This window comes from Balaenoptera ricei, chromosome 18 (genome assembly GCF_028023285.1).
Source record: "Balaenoptera ricei isolate mBalRic1 chromosome 18, mBalRic1.hap2, whole genome shotgun sequence".
NCBI lineage: Eukaryota > Metazoa > Chordata > Mammalia > Artiodactyla > Balaenopteridae > Balaenoptera > Balaenoptera ricei.
Genome location: NC_082656.1, coordinates 31,069,872 through 31,084,285, shown reverse-complemented (window position 1 = coordinate 31,084,285; position 14,414 = coordinate 31,069,872). Strand labels below are relative to the sequence as shown.

At 35.3% G+C, this 14,414-nt stretch overlaps 1 protein-coding gene across 1 annotated transcript in view; it reads right to left on the bottom strand.

Moving 5' to 3' along the window:
• Positions 1–7,170, bottom strand: part of LOC132352761 (kinetochore-associated protein NSL1 homolog) — a 161,637-nt gene extending 154,467 nt beyond the window's left edge. Inside the window, exon 1 of the mRNA XM_059903455.1 lies at positions 7,123–7,170. Coding sequence (XP_059759438.1) covers positions 7,123–7,170 — 48 coding nt within the window. The remainder of the gene's footprint in view (positions 1–7,122) is intronic.
• Between the last annotated feature and the right edge of the window lie 7,244 nt (positions 7,171–14,414).

Genomic DNA, 14,414 nt, shown 5'->3' with positions numbered 1-14,414 from the left:
AGAATTGAATTCCATAAACTCAATGCAGAGTCTATGTTTTCATTGTGCTGTGCAACCAGATGCAGGCCTAGGAAAATATGGGCATTTTTTTTTTTTTTTTCTTGTAATCATGCCAGTCAGGGGAAAAAAAAGAGATGCATTCCCAGAATTAACAGGCTGTATGACTTTGTGAATGCCCCTTCAAGCTGTCAGTCTTCTTGCCAGTACAGCAGCAGCATTAACCAACAGGAGTATGGACTTATTTCAAGCCCAGGTGTCGAGCAATTTGAAATGCATGAGTTCCTTGTTGTGAAACAATCATTCCCTCTGAGGCTCATATTGTCTTCATCACCCCATGAACCATGCACATTGTGAATATGGATTTACATGCTTTGCTACATGCAAATTTCCAAGAAGACTAGAATATTGCTCTCTCTTGCTCCCTTTACAAGTCCTTGCAACAGGAATCAGGGATGCAAGCTGCAGGAAAAAAGTAAGACACTGGATTTGAACACTGTCCTAAAAGATTCTACAGTTATGGCATCACAGGTGAGCAGCATCCATCCAACAGATGGCCTCTGACTTAGGCAAGTACACGATTTAGCATTGTTGAAGAAATCCCATACAATAGAAATAAACTGAAAAATTTCAAGCTGCAAACAAAATGGGGATCCCTAGGTCATTATCCCTTGGATTTTTTTTACTATTTCTTAGCTGATTGCCATTTTTAGCTATTTTCTCCTTCACAAAGCACCAAAGGTAATTGTGAACAAAGTCTTTAATGTGCTAAACTTGATTTTATTTGGAAATAAGTCCTGTAAAATAATTTGTAATTTTTTAAGTCTCCTAGCAGATTCCATATCCTCTCCCCAGAGGAAAATGACAATGATGATTATACAGATATGAGTCCAACAAATGATGGGATCATAATTATTTCCTAATATTGTGCCAGTATTTAAAGTAAAAACAGTAAAGGGCTTGATTTAATTATGTAAGCTAATTTTAGCAATGTTACAATCAAGAGTGATAAATATATTTGGAACATACAACTTGACCATGCACAGTCAATTGGAAGGATACAGGAAAATTCTAGAGCTGAAAAGCATATCTTCTTTTCCAGGAATAAGCAATTTATGGTGGAAAATAACAAATCAATCCACTAGACTGACCAGAATTAGTAATGTGACAAAGTTTCTTGATAGAAACATAGGTTCTTCATTCAAAGTGTCTAGGATCCAATACTAGTTCTACAATTCATTAGCTGAATGGCTTTGAGCAAGTAAATAAATCTCTGCGCCTCACTTTTCTCATCTGTAAAATGGAAATAATAACAGTGTTAACATTATAGTGTTATTATAATAATTATACTTATTAACACAGCTAAATTGACAAGAATAAAGCCTGGGATATAGTACATGATCAACAGATTTGAGGGTTATAACTAATATTGTTTTGTTCCATTCAATGACATACATATCTCTGGTGCATTTAGGAAATGTAGAAAAATGTCTTAGTATACATAGCAAAGAAATAAGATATCTAAAGCCCCCTCCATTCTCTTTAATGATGATTTATAATTTTATTCAGAAAGACTATCTATACAAATATAGGGACATTTTAGAAAGAAAAAAATAATATACATTATTTAAAATAATCTATCAGTAATATACATTTGTAAGGTTTCTGATATGGTTCATATAAATATTTACCTGAAAAATGTCCTTATGTCTCCCGGGAAGAAGTTTTTAAAAATATGTTGAACACATTTCTGTACACATGGATATATAAATAAAATATGCCCAAAGGCCTTTTTAGAAAACTATAAGCTAAAACTTTGCTCATAAGATGAGTTTCTGGAGTGAATAGTTTTATGGCTAAGGTATAAGTACTGCATCTTAATTATAGCAGTAGGAATAGTGCTAGTCTCGTGAATTTCGTAAACACTTTTCCTGAAAAAAGTATTCACCAATTGGAAAAAAACAATAGGTCCATGTTAAAAGATACATAGTCTTATGAAAATAAGATGCTGACAGAATTTTCAGTGCAAATTAAGGTTGCTTCTAAAACAAGGAACAATGAGAAATATATTTGCAAGCATAAAAAGAATTTTGCATTGCATCTGCAGCTTTGTTTGCAATTATAATACAACAATCATTCATCCCATTATAAAGGAGCTTGTAAGCTCTGTTAGCTCCTTATTGGTGTTATGAGACAAACAAAAAAGATTGTATATTGTATGTTAAGGCTGTTCATAAAATATCTGAACACCCCCCGCAACTCAAGCTGCAAATTAAATGTTCCAAATAGTAGGAGGAGATTGTCCTTACTCTCCAAGCACATCATGACTATTTCCAGGAATCGCTTCTTTCACTACGTGGAATTAAAACAGAAAGAGAAATGTTGATCATCCTAATTTTCTCTCTGTGGTTTTTTTTTTTTTTTTCCTTCTTAATTAAAGAATGTCTTCAAAAGCATATTTAAAAAGAGGTTAGAGTCTGAGTTTTATAAGGGTGGGTTATTTAGGAATCTAAAGTATGTATTTTTAACTAATATTTCAACATTACCAATCTTTCCTTAGCACAAACTCTGCTGGGTAAAGATGCTTTTTATTTTTTATTTATTTATTTTTTATTGGAGTATATTTGATTGACAATGTTTTGTTAGTTTCCGCTGTACAGCAAAGTGAATCAGTTATACATAGACATATATACACTCTTTTTAAGATTCTTTTCCCATATAGGTCACTGCAGAGTATTGAGGAGAGTTCCCTGTGCTATACAGTAGGTCCTTATTAGTTATCTATTTTATATATAGTGGTGTGCATCTGGCAATCCCAGTCTCCCCATTTACCCCCCGCCCCTTTCACCTCATGTAACCATAAATTTGTTTTCTTCATCTGTGACTCTATTTAAAGATGCTTTTAAATTGACTTTTATTTAAAGAGAGAAATAGGTGTCACTGATAATCACTGAGGTTGATGGCTGTCACTCTACTAATTACAGCCTTTTTAGTGGAACATACCCTCACTGAGTTTTTGTGGGTCTCACTCTGTCATGATTCTTCATCTGTTATGTGAAGAAAATGAACCATATGGGAAAGCCACTTTCCGCTTGTGATCATATTACTGATAGACTGTAAAGGTCACAGGGTTGGAATATGGACACAGAAGAGGCAGGGAATGCTCCTGCTGTCTCAGACCCCAACCTCTGCCAAGTTTGCTCCTCTCTGTTCTTGACCTTCCTCTCACCAGCCAGTGCTCACTCCTTGCTTTTCTGATAGAGAAAACATCTGCTATGTGGCTACACTTGGTGAGAGCGGAGGCTAGGATACACCCCATAATTCTTTCATTGTTGCCATCCTTACCAATTCCTAAGTCAGGCTTCTGTTCGGGGGAAAACATATGCTTCTTTAAGCAACAGCAAGGGAAATTGTCAAATATAGCCATCTATTATATAAGAGCTTGTGAGAAGCAAGTAGCACTGACTTAAAGTTGTCATTAACCAATTAATCAACCTAACAGCAAGACAAAAAAATTGGATGCAACAAGCTAAAAATAAACCTTTTGAAACGTTATCTCAATAATGGCCCTCAGGTACACCTGCAAAATGATATACCTTTCCCCTCAGATTACCATAAAGGGAGAAAATATAACATCAAAAGATTAAATATGAAAAGCTGACAAAAATCACCTGTGTGAATTGAGAAACATTGGTCACAGCTCTATCTGTTCAGAAATACCACAAAATTTCAAATTTTCATTAAGATCAAAAGAGGAAATTATAAACATCTTCACTAAACCGATGACTCTTCATTTTCACCAGATGTTCTGCCTACCAGCTCACGTAGAAATAGTTTGTTCTTATCAAAATTTGAGTGTCATTTGGGATTGCTTGGGACTTCTCTTCATTTGTTTGATATTTTATCTCATCGTCAGTTATATTTCTTTTGGTAATATCAGTATTTGGAATCGAGCAAATGAAAAATTGTGTGATTGTATTTTACCAAAAAATTCCGAACATTTGTCCAGTGAATACAGTGTTAACTGTTGATAATAGGCCTGGGAAACACCAAATATTTCATCTCACAAAACGTCATATCTAGGGTAAAAATACTCCCTTAATGAACATGGAAAATAACATACTTTTTAAGCTAGAATCTCGCACAAAATTTTAAATTCATGAAAAAAACAATGAAACAGAGTATATAAAATTCAAGTCATCAATAATTAGGATGATCAGATTTTTTTTAATGTTTGAGATATAGTGTTATTTAAAATATGACATTTTGTTACTTTTCTGCAGTGCCATGAACAAGGACTTAAACATGAAATGATTAAATGGCTATATAAGGGAGAAATTTTTACTAACAATGTAAATATGTTCTTAACACTGATTTTAGGCAAACCAGAAAAAGATCGACTTTATCTACAATTGTACAAAATTAATCCATACTGGCCTTTTGTCTTTTTCAAAATAATATTTATAATAATCTAAATCTCAGTTATCATATAGCAATTTAATTTGGCTTCATGACAATAATAAGACACATATGTGTACATACACGCACGCACATACACCCACATGGTTAAAATAATCACACGGTATTTCATTTTGTCAAATAGCACAAAAAACACTCATTCCTGATCAATACGGAAGTCACTAGATTAAAGTGGGGGTTGGGGTATGGGTCTGTCAGATTCTGTGAAATGTGGACAGGGGAATTTTTAAATTCTTGTGAAACTATAGAGTGAGGAAGAATTAGAATGAAAATGTTATTTGCTTTAAGAAAAAGAAGGAGCTGGGGCTCTTTTTTCTTTCTATTAAAACATTCATAAGCTCACAGTACTCTTCAACTAGTAAAAAAAAATTAAAAAGGCAAGAAAATAAATCTTTCAAAATTCTTTTCATAGAAAAGAAATTTCAAATATGCAATAAGAATTCCATTTCTGCTTATGAGTGAAGCCAATATGAGGCTGAAAATTCTATCTGTACATTTATGTCTATAAACTAAATTAATTACACATTTATATGTTTATAATCTCAAATTATTAATGATGAATTGTTAAGAATTTGCCATGACTATAAGTTGAGTCTTCTGAACCAAGGTGCAAATTATTAATCAGGACTAAAAAAAATTCTTGATTGACACATATAAACAGTGCTTTAGAAAATTATTTTATTTTGCTCTAAGTATGTCTGAAACATCTAAATTTAATATTAGATTATCCAATTCTTAATAATGACTATTAGACATGTTCCCTCTGATAGCAGAGTGAGGTAGTAAAAATAAGAGCTAGCATGTTATGTATTTTAAGTGCATTAAACTTATATAAATATATTTATAAATTTAAACACATTTTTAAATATATATACGCATTTCTCTTTAAAGGATTTTTTTAACTTTGAAGACAAAATATTTTGGCATAATTTCTACATGTTATCGCAAATCTTTTTTTGAGAAATTATCTTCTAAATTATAGACAATGTTATATTGGTTCTTCTCTTGATAACTTTGAATTAATTTTTCAAAAAATTCACATAATTCATAAATCTTAAAACAAAGATAATATTAAATAAATGCTGAGGTTCTATTTGAAGTGCCAGCCTTAAGAGATATATTTAAATTATCAGACCTGTGTGATATAACAGCCAAATAGAATGTATGGAACTTAGCTTGGAACCTGATACAAATAAATAAAAAAAAGTTATTTGTGGAAAAGAAGGGAAATTCTATTATGGATTGTGTATTAGATAATGGTAAAGATTTACTTTTAATTTTGTTAGCTGTGATAATGACATTGTGATTTCATTAAAAACATATATTTTCTTTATCACCACAAATACCACCTCCACTACATGGCCCTTAGCCCTCATGGCCATCCCCTATTTCATATTTTAGGTGAATTGCTTCATCCTTTCCCAGTATGCTTAATACCATTAAGTTGCTTTGAATCCTTCAGGGGAGGGAAGAGAAAAGAAAAGGGATGGAGATGAGAAACAAACCTACACCTAGGCTGGAGAAAATTGAGTGATTATCTTTAGCTTGGGGTAGGTTAGCTACTAATGCTCATGGGTACATAGGGAAAAACGTATCTTTACTGTATACATAAAAAAAAGACTATAAACAGACTAAAACACACTAATATCAGTACAAATAGTGTAGGACTCTTACATTTCCTATGTATATACTCTACACCTCTTTCAGCCTATATCTTTGAAATTCCCTGTCCTTTTTCAGGCTTCTCTTAATAAGCATTTTAAATCTATTTCTTCAGTAAAATGGGGCTCAGTGGGATAGGCCCTAAATCCTGACATGAAACTGAATGCTTTTCTCTCTCCAGATCATGATGTTTCTGAATGTGAAGTTCATTAAAAACATTGTCTTTTTTATGTCTCAGAGTGATAGCTAGCAACATGCCCTTCCAAATGCATGGGAAAGTCTTTCCAAATGTCCTGCTCCATGGAAACCTCTGTTTGCCAGGAGCAGCTCTGCAACTGGACTCAGCATCTGGCTGGCCACACATAGCAACAGGCAGACTGGCCTCCCGTGCATGTATTTTTGTTTGCATCATCAACCAACGCATTGATGAGCTTCCAATTTGCTCAGGCAGGGCAACATTGAGAAGTAGGCCAGCTTGATCTTTGGCACATTGCTCTCATCATAAACTCAATCTTATTCTTTGCCCAGGCTGAGAAACAATTATTTCAAAAGATAAGCCTCGTGTTAAAAAAAATCTCAGAGTGATTTTACTTTAATTGAATGAGTTTTTATAACATTTGAACCAAATGATGACATTAATGTATATGACCTAAATTTACCACTCAAAAATACATTCCTCAATTATAATAATGATCATTAAGTTTAGCCTTTCCTCCTTTTTCAAGGTATAATCAAAATGAAGATTAAGAATTGGAAAGGAAATGAGACAAAAGTGACCAGAAGGAAGGAGTTAGAAAGTGGAGGAGAGAGTATAAGAAAGATCAAACAATGTTTCAGGGAAGTAAGAGAAAAAGCAAGAGAGATGAGAAAAAATGATGATAAAGGTAAGACTAGAGAAAGGAGAAGGAGCAAAGAAGTGAGAGGAATGGGGGAGAAAAGAGAAGAAAAGATGTTCTGAGACTGAAAGTATTCTCATATGTTTACCTTCTCTTTTTGTCCAATCTCATAATCAGATGACCATTCCGGGGTCATCTTGAATGTGTCATTATTCAGTTTTGTGAAAAATTCATTCAAACTGGATTTTCATGTTGGGTCTCAAAAGTTTACTTATCAAAATCTTTACTTATAATAAGTACCAAGTATGCAATTCTATCACTAATGATTAGTTCAGATGAAATGTATCAGAAATGTTGGATGAGAGCTATTATTTAGCAGATTCAAAGATGCTTGTGTGATACTGTAGCTTCAACCAAGAAAGAGCCTGAGCAGTCTATTTTAAATTCTACAATAAAGGAAGAACTCATTACTGTGACTCATTCATTTTCTCTGAAATAGCTTCAGTCTCTCACTAACCATACATAGACAGTCATTTTCAGATGATTTTAAAATAGAGTTTTTGTTCATGCCAAAAAACTGACCTCTTAAATGAGATTTTTTTTTCATTTTTAAGAAAAGCAACAATTTTCTTCTATGGCTTTCATCACTATCCAGAGACCAGTTTTCTGCCCCATGTGGATTTACTTCAAGAACAAATATAATATTATTTTGGATAATCTATATATTAAAAGGGCTGTACTGATGGTGACTAATTCTTAAAATATTCCAAGTTCATGTTGTATTTAGACTGTCCCACAGTGTTATGTGCAATGAGGAGTTTAGGTAGAAAAATATGGTTCTTTAAATTTAAAATGTACTGCTTATAACATAATTCTTCTCTGTGTAAACAAACATTCTTCCATTTAAGAAACTTCACAAGTTAAAAATGTTTTCCCAGATGTTAATTTGCTCAGAGTTAACAATATGGATAACAATATATTGTGGAGTGTTCAAACTTATTTGAACACGTAACACATTTTTCTTGGGATACCAATTGATATCAAAAGCAAATCTTTATTATTTAATTTGGCCAGTAGAAAAATAGAAATCTAAGATCATGAAAAATATGGAGTTAACTCGTGAATAGGGTTTTACAAAAGAGGAAACCAACAGAAAAGTTGTGTGTTACAGGTAGTTGTAGGTCTCCTAGATGGCGGGTCTCAGTAGTCTGAAGTCCTAGCTTGAATGTTTTTGTATCTGTTACTATAACTTTCTATTGATTTATGACTTTTTCACTCAATTTCATTTCTGTAATTCCAGATTGTGAATATACAAAATCAACCAACTAGACCACATCCAGGACAAATCCACCAGGTAAACCACGCCAGCAGTTTACTTTGATGGATAAACCTGTAACCAAACATACCTTGCAAGAAAAACTAATGCAAAATATAAAATTAAAATGACAGAGAAGAAGAGAAAGAAGAGAGAGAAACAGAAGAAAGAACAGGAGAGGCTCCAAGATAAAGTCATGAACTCCAAACCATTTAAACTAAACATGCAATTAGGAGACAGCTGGGGAATACAAGAAAAAGCCAGAGAAGCTGGAAGAAAAGTGTCACAAATTCAGGATAAAAACGCATTTTCAGAAGAGAAGTTCTGACAGCAATGCTGAATGCTCTGTTAAAGTTTGAGTACATAAAACATTACCTGAAAACAATTTATTCAATCTAGGACCTCAGATTATTTATAGGATACGAAATTGGTGTGCCAAGGTTCTTATATCTTTATATATTGTGCAGGTTTCTCAGTGTCTATACTTGTTGGTAGAAAGAATTTCAGCCCAGATAAACTTTGTCTCTTGTTTTTAAAGTAAGAACAAGAATAGAATTAAAATAGAATTTCCACAAATAGAATGTCCCATTTCTAATGGGCACTTTATTTACACAAAAACTATATACCTCTAAATTTTTTAAGGCACCCAAAGATTGGACTTGAGTCAAATCATTCTGATTCAATTCTGTTTGGTACTAACTACTGTCCATGTGGTATTGGGCAAGACATTTGCCATCTGTGGCTCATTTTCATCATTAGTAAAATGGCAGAGGAGTAGTTCTTAACTTACCAGGTTGTGAGGAATAAGTAGGATAATGTATGTAATGGATTTGGAAAAGTGCCTGACCCATCAATGGTCAATACATGTTATTTGTTGTCGTCTCAACAAACAAACAAATTCCTCTCTGATGTGTTTCACTGAAGAGGAGTTAATGGATAATCTGTTTAAAGAGGTGTGTGGAATGTTCAGGGACCCAACAAGGAATGTGAGACACTCATGGACTATCAACAGTAGGGAGTCATTGCTACACCTAAGCTTGAAGGGGAAGGAGAGGAATTAACAATACCCGTGCCTGATGAGCTGGAGCTACTTCTTTCTACCATCGTCTACCTGTGCTTCATGTTGGTTGAACTCAAAGAAGACAAAGACACACAGGTGATACAGCCCTTAGCGGGCAGCTGCCTGCATTTCATTGCACAGAGGAGCAGAGATTGTATGAGAAGGGGGAGGAAGGAATAAAGTTTTATAACCAGAACATTCTACTCCTTTTGTCACTCAGCATCCATTTTTGTCCTTTATTTGGATGTATATATTTCATACCCAAAGAGGTCTTATCAGCCATCATGTCATCATGGGATGGTGTCAGTTCAGTCTTCTTACTATCTAGAACATAAACTGTAACTTGAGCCATAGCCAATACTTTTCATATAAAAGACAGGGTAAAGGGCAAAAAGAAACAAACACAACATAAAATATAGCTGCAACAAAACCTACTATAGCAGGTCATAAATCCTAAATTGTTAACCATTGCTTCCTTCTTACATCATCTATTCTATGTTCCCCTTAACCTCTGTCAGCAACTCAGTTGGTCTGGGTTCTGTACCCAGAGGAGTGATCCAAGTCATCAATTTTACAAGATCAAAGACCTTAATGATCCTGTCCTCACTGGACCGCTGCAGTTTACTTTTGGTCATTATTATTGGATGTGGATTATTCAAATGTGCCTCAGAGAGTCTCCTTGTTTCAAAATATAGTCTTCTTTTACTAATTTTATAATGACTATTCAACCCTTTGATAACTAGGATTGGTCACTCTGCTTGCAGTATAGTGGCATAAGAAGCCCGAATGGCTTGAGATAGTCTTAGCTACCAACTTACTGGAAGAATGGCTATGCTCTTTCATGGAAACATTCTTCTCTAAGAGTTCCAAACCTGCCATGCCTAAGGTTGTGGAAAGAGAAATAAAAATTCTCTAAGTGGCATAGGAGTGTTGCATATATAGAGAGAGAGAGATAGAGAAGGAGGAAGAACTCACCTCCATACCTGGCTTCCCAGACCTCTACTCTCTGGTTATCAAAGGTATACCAACGTGTGTGGGTTTTAGTTTAAAGCTTATTCTGAATCGTATAGAATAGCACCGTTATTTTACAAGATGTATTCTCCTGGTTGGCACCATAATTGGGCATTCAATAGTCATTCCACCTTTGCATCAGTCCAGCTACTTCTGTGTAATGGGGTATATCATGAGGCCAGTAATTTTTGTGTACATGAGCCTGTTTCTGTACACCTCCACCAAAAAATGAATTTCTTAGTCAAAGTTATTCTTTACTTGGTTGTCAAAAGTCCTTCTTGATCTATATGAGGAGGTTAGGTAATAAAGGTGCAATTCTTTTCCTAGAAAATGAAAATGAGATGCTGCCAATTGACATTATTTATTCAAATTAAGAATATCCTTTGCTAGGGGAGAGGTGAGATGCTGTTTTTGTTTGCTCCAGTAAACTTAAGGAAAGTCTTCTAAAAGCAGAATCTGAAGTAAGGGTTCAAGAGTATATTATTAAATAAGTGAGTATTCTTTAGAGAAAAGGAGTAAGGCAGGCAAGACAATGTGAGGAAAGAAGTTATGCAAGGATTGGATAGCTCAGCTTAAGTCTACATTTATTTAGGCTGATCCCTTTGTCAGCTTTGTCATGATTTGCACCACAGAATTTGTCTCGCTATTAAGACAATGGAGGATGGGCTTTTGTAACTCCATGACATGGAACACTTAAACATGACATAGGACGCCCTAGGATAAAGAGATCAGTCCTCTCAGCCCTGTCAACAAAGTGACATCTGTTCAGCAGAGAACGATTCTCTGAAGAAGGAGCATTTGTGAACAATTAGCATCTGACACTCACACAAGCTGTGATGCACAGGCCTGCCAAAGGGAAACTGGCGGAGGCACCTTAGTAGGTTACTTAGCTATTTCATTCTTAAGGACACATATCTATTAGCCATTGCCAAATATCCTTAGATGTCAAAGCACTTTAATTACCAATTGTTTCCTGTGGCAATTGCTCCCACTTAGTCTCTGATGATCAGGTGCTGCTGTCTTACCTTTGTGTCTCAAGGAGCTAATTATTGAAATTAAGGCACACAATGCAGTGGCAACATATCCAGCCATCTTCTCCCACATCCAGAGTGCAGCCAAGACAGAATTTTTCAAATGATGTTGGTACTTCTCTTGACAATGCATTTCTTAGTGCCCTGATGAAAGGAATATCCCGGTCTGTGGTATAGACAGTGGCTGAAAGGATGGATCCTAATATAATAATGACAGCATGCCCAGCACCCACTCCCCATCTCAAAGTGTTTGCATTTAATCTTATATAGCCTGCCAAGGATATTCTTGAGTTTTAACCTTATTGACACTAGGATACTTTTGAGTACAGCCTTCAATGGACCAACAAAGCAAATTATTAGAGTCAATCTGTGGTCATCAAGCATAAATGCCACAGTAATTTCTATATCCTTGGTGAGTGTAACCAGTCTCAGAAAGCCATCTTGATAGTCTGTTTCTTGGGGATCAGTCTTGGTGCCATTTGTTATGTCAATAATAGTCTTAGGCTTCCCTGGTAGCGCAGTGGTTGAGAGTCCGCCTGCCAGTGCGGGGGACGCGGGTTCGAGCCCTGGTCTGGGAAGATCCCGCGTGCCACGGAGCGGCTGGGCCCGTGAGCCACAACTGCTGAGCCTGCGCGTCTGGAGCCTGTGCTCCGCAACGGGAGGGGCCGCGATGGTAAGAGGCCCACGCACCGCGATGAAGAGTGGCCCCCGCTTGCCACAGCTGGAGAGGACCCTAGCACAAGAACGAAGACCCAACACAGCCAAAATAAATAAATAAATAAATAAATAAATAAATAAATAAATAATTAAAAAGGTGCTAATAATTAAAAAAAAAATAGTCTTAATAGGAAATATAATTCTACTCAAAGAACTTAACTGAAAATGTTTAATGATGCAACCATTTACTGATGTGTACCCCAGTGTAAAGGAACCAAAGATACATGTTAAGATGCCCAGGAACTAGCAAGAGCAGAAAGTCATTTCTACCATAGGCCTGATATTTTTATTGGGGCCTGAGAACTGATTCTCAGCCACTGTCAGGCTGCTGAATTGAAGCAGAAGGGAGCAAAGGAAAAAAAAATAGCTGACCACCTTCTCATTCCCTCCTACTTCTTGCTTATGCCTCCCATCAATTGCAACCAACTGGATACCAAAGGCCAAGGAAACTGAAGCAATAAAACCCATAGGCCTCAACCCACCAAGAAACAAAGCAGAGGAAAAGGAGAATGGATCTGGCTGGACAGATAGAGAATAACTAGCATATTTGTGTTAGATATTATTGTTATTTAATTATTATTAATCTGTCTTCAGTCTTATCTCTACTACTTCTGGGCCACTGGTGAGTCTAGTCATGGAGAGCCTTTCAAACAAAAATGAAATTAATTCTGTGGCATGGGTTATACAAAGAGATTTCTTGACACACAAAAAAATCCTGTCACTTAACTTTAATTTCTTTGGGATGTTTAAGAAGTTGGATTGTAAGACTTAATTTTTATATGATAGCACTATACTCCTTGAAGGTTTAATAACAAAGTAAATGATATAGAGGCAGAGGTAACTGCAGCTATAAGTTCACACTTTAGAAAGAATGATCTGACATTCAGCTGAGGGCAAAAGTATGTTAAGAAAATAGTCCACATACCTGGAAAAGTAATGTAAAACGAAAGAAGTGAAAAAAAAAAAAATTATAAGTGGAAAAGGGCAACATCAAACTTGGATAAGGTCCAGCCCTGAGAAGAAACAAAGGCTAAAACTCTGCAAAATGTTTTCTAATTTTCTAACTTTTATTGGACTGTTAGTCTTAGAATTACCTTGTAAATTGGATTCCCAATTGGTTAGTAATTTTAGTTAATTGCAAAATGCATAAAGGTGGCTATAGCTTTTATTTAAGCAAGCAAATTTAAAAATCAGGACAAATGAGTGTCCATGCGTACAATCTAACAATTTCTTCCACAGTGAAGAAAAAGCATTCATATGGTCATGCATGATTAATTAAGACTTTGAAAATGACTATATTTTGTTCATTAATTTTAAGACTTTTGAAGTTCCCTAAAAATGTATTTGAATTCTTTTCTTCCATTTAGAAATGAATTTAGGAAAACACTTCACTTTTTGGATCCAGAATTCCCAATAATAAATCACAAGCAGAGAGATATTGTTTAGGAATAATGAGGAAGTGCTTTCTGCAGCTTCTCTTAGTGGTTGGCAAAGATTCTGGGATGATTAACTTGGGAGGCTACCCTGAAGCATCTACTGATGAACCCCGCAGGTGCTCTCGTCCTTGATAGGTAGAGACAAAGGCTTTCAGAAGTTGTTTTGCATCTTGGGAAGATGACAACTGGTATATATTCTTAAATAAAACCTGACCTTTGCACTAATATGATGCACACTAATCTCTTTATCACTGTGAAGCTTGTTAAAAATTAATGAAAATCTAACAACCAGCTTTTCATCAAAATACTCATCAGACTATCCCTCCTCTGCATAGCGGAGAAGCACTCTTCAGCCTCGGATCAGTGCATTAAAATCTCCTTCACTGTGCATTGACACAGTGGACCATGGCAGCTATGAAAGAGCCATTATAGTCTATCATGCCAATAATCTGTATGTGAGGACTCCCTTAGTATGCATTGACAGAATACACCACGATGGCTTCACAACATAGGATTATGCTTTCAGTGGAAGAACCATAATGATTGTATTAAGATTTCAGTGAAATTTCAATGAAAGCATCTCATATACTTCTCATGAGATCATAATGACTCACATGAGTTTGTTATGATCTCAGCAGAAACGAAGACCCAACACAGCCAAAAATAAATAAATAATAATTAAAAAAAAAAAAGAATAATTGATCACAAACACACTATTCAAAAAAAAAAAAAAAAAAAAAGAAGTAAGAGCTGGGCTGCTCCTCTTACCTGGGGCGGAGGGTGGGGGGGAGCAGTGGAGCTCAGTTCATTTGCCTCAGTTCAGCCTTTATGCCTGTCTTTTAAGGGAACTCTTCAGATTATAAAACAATG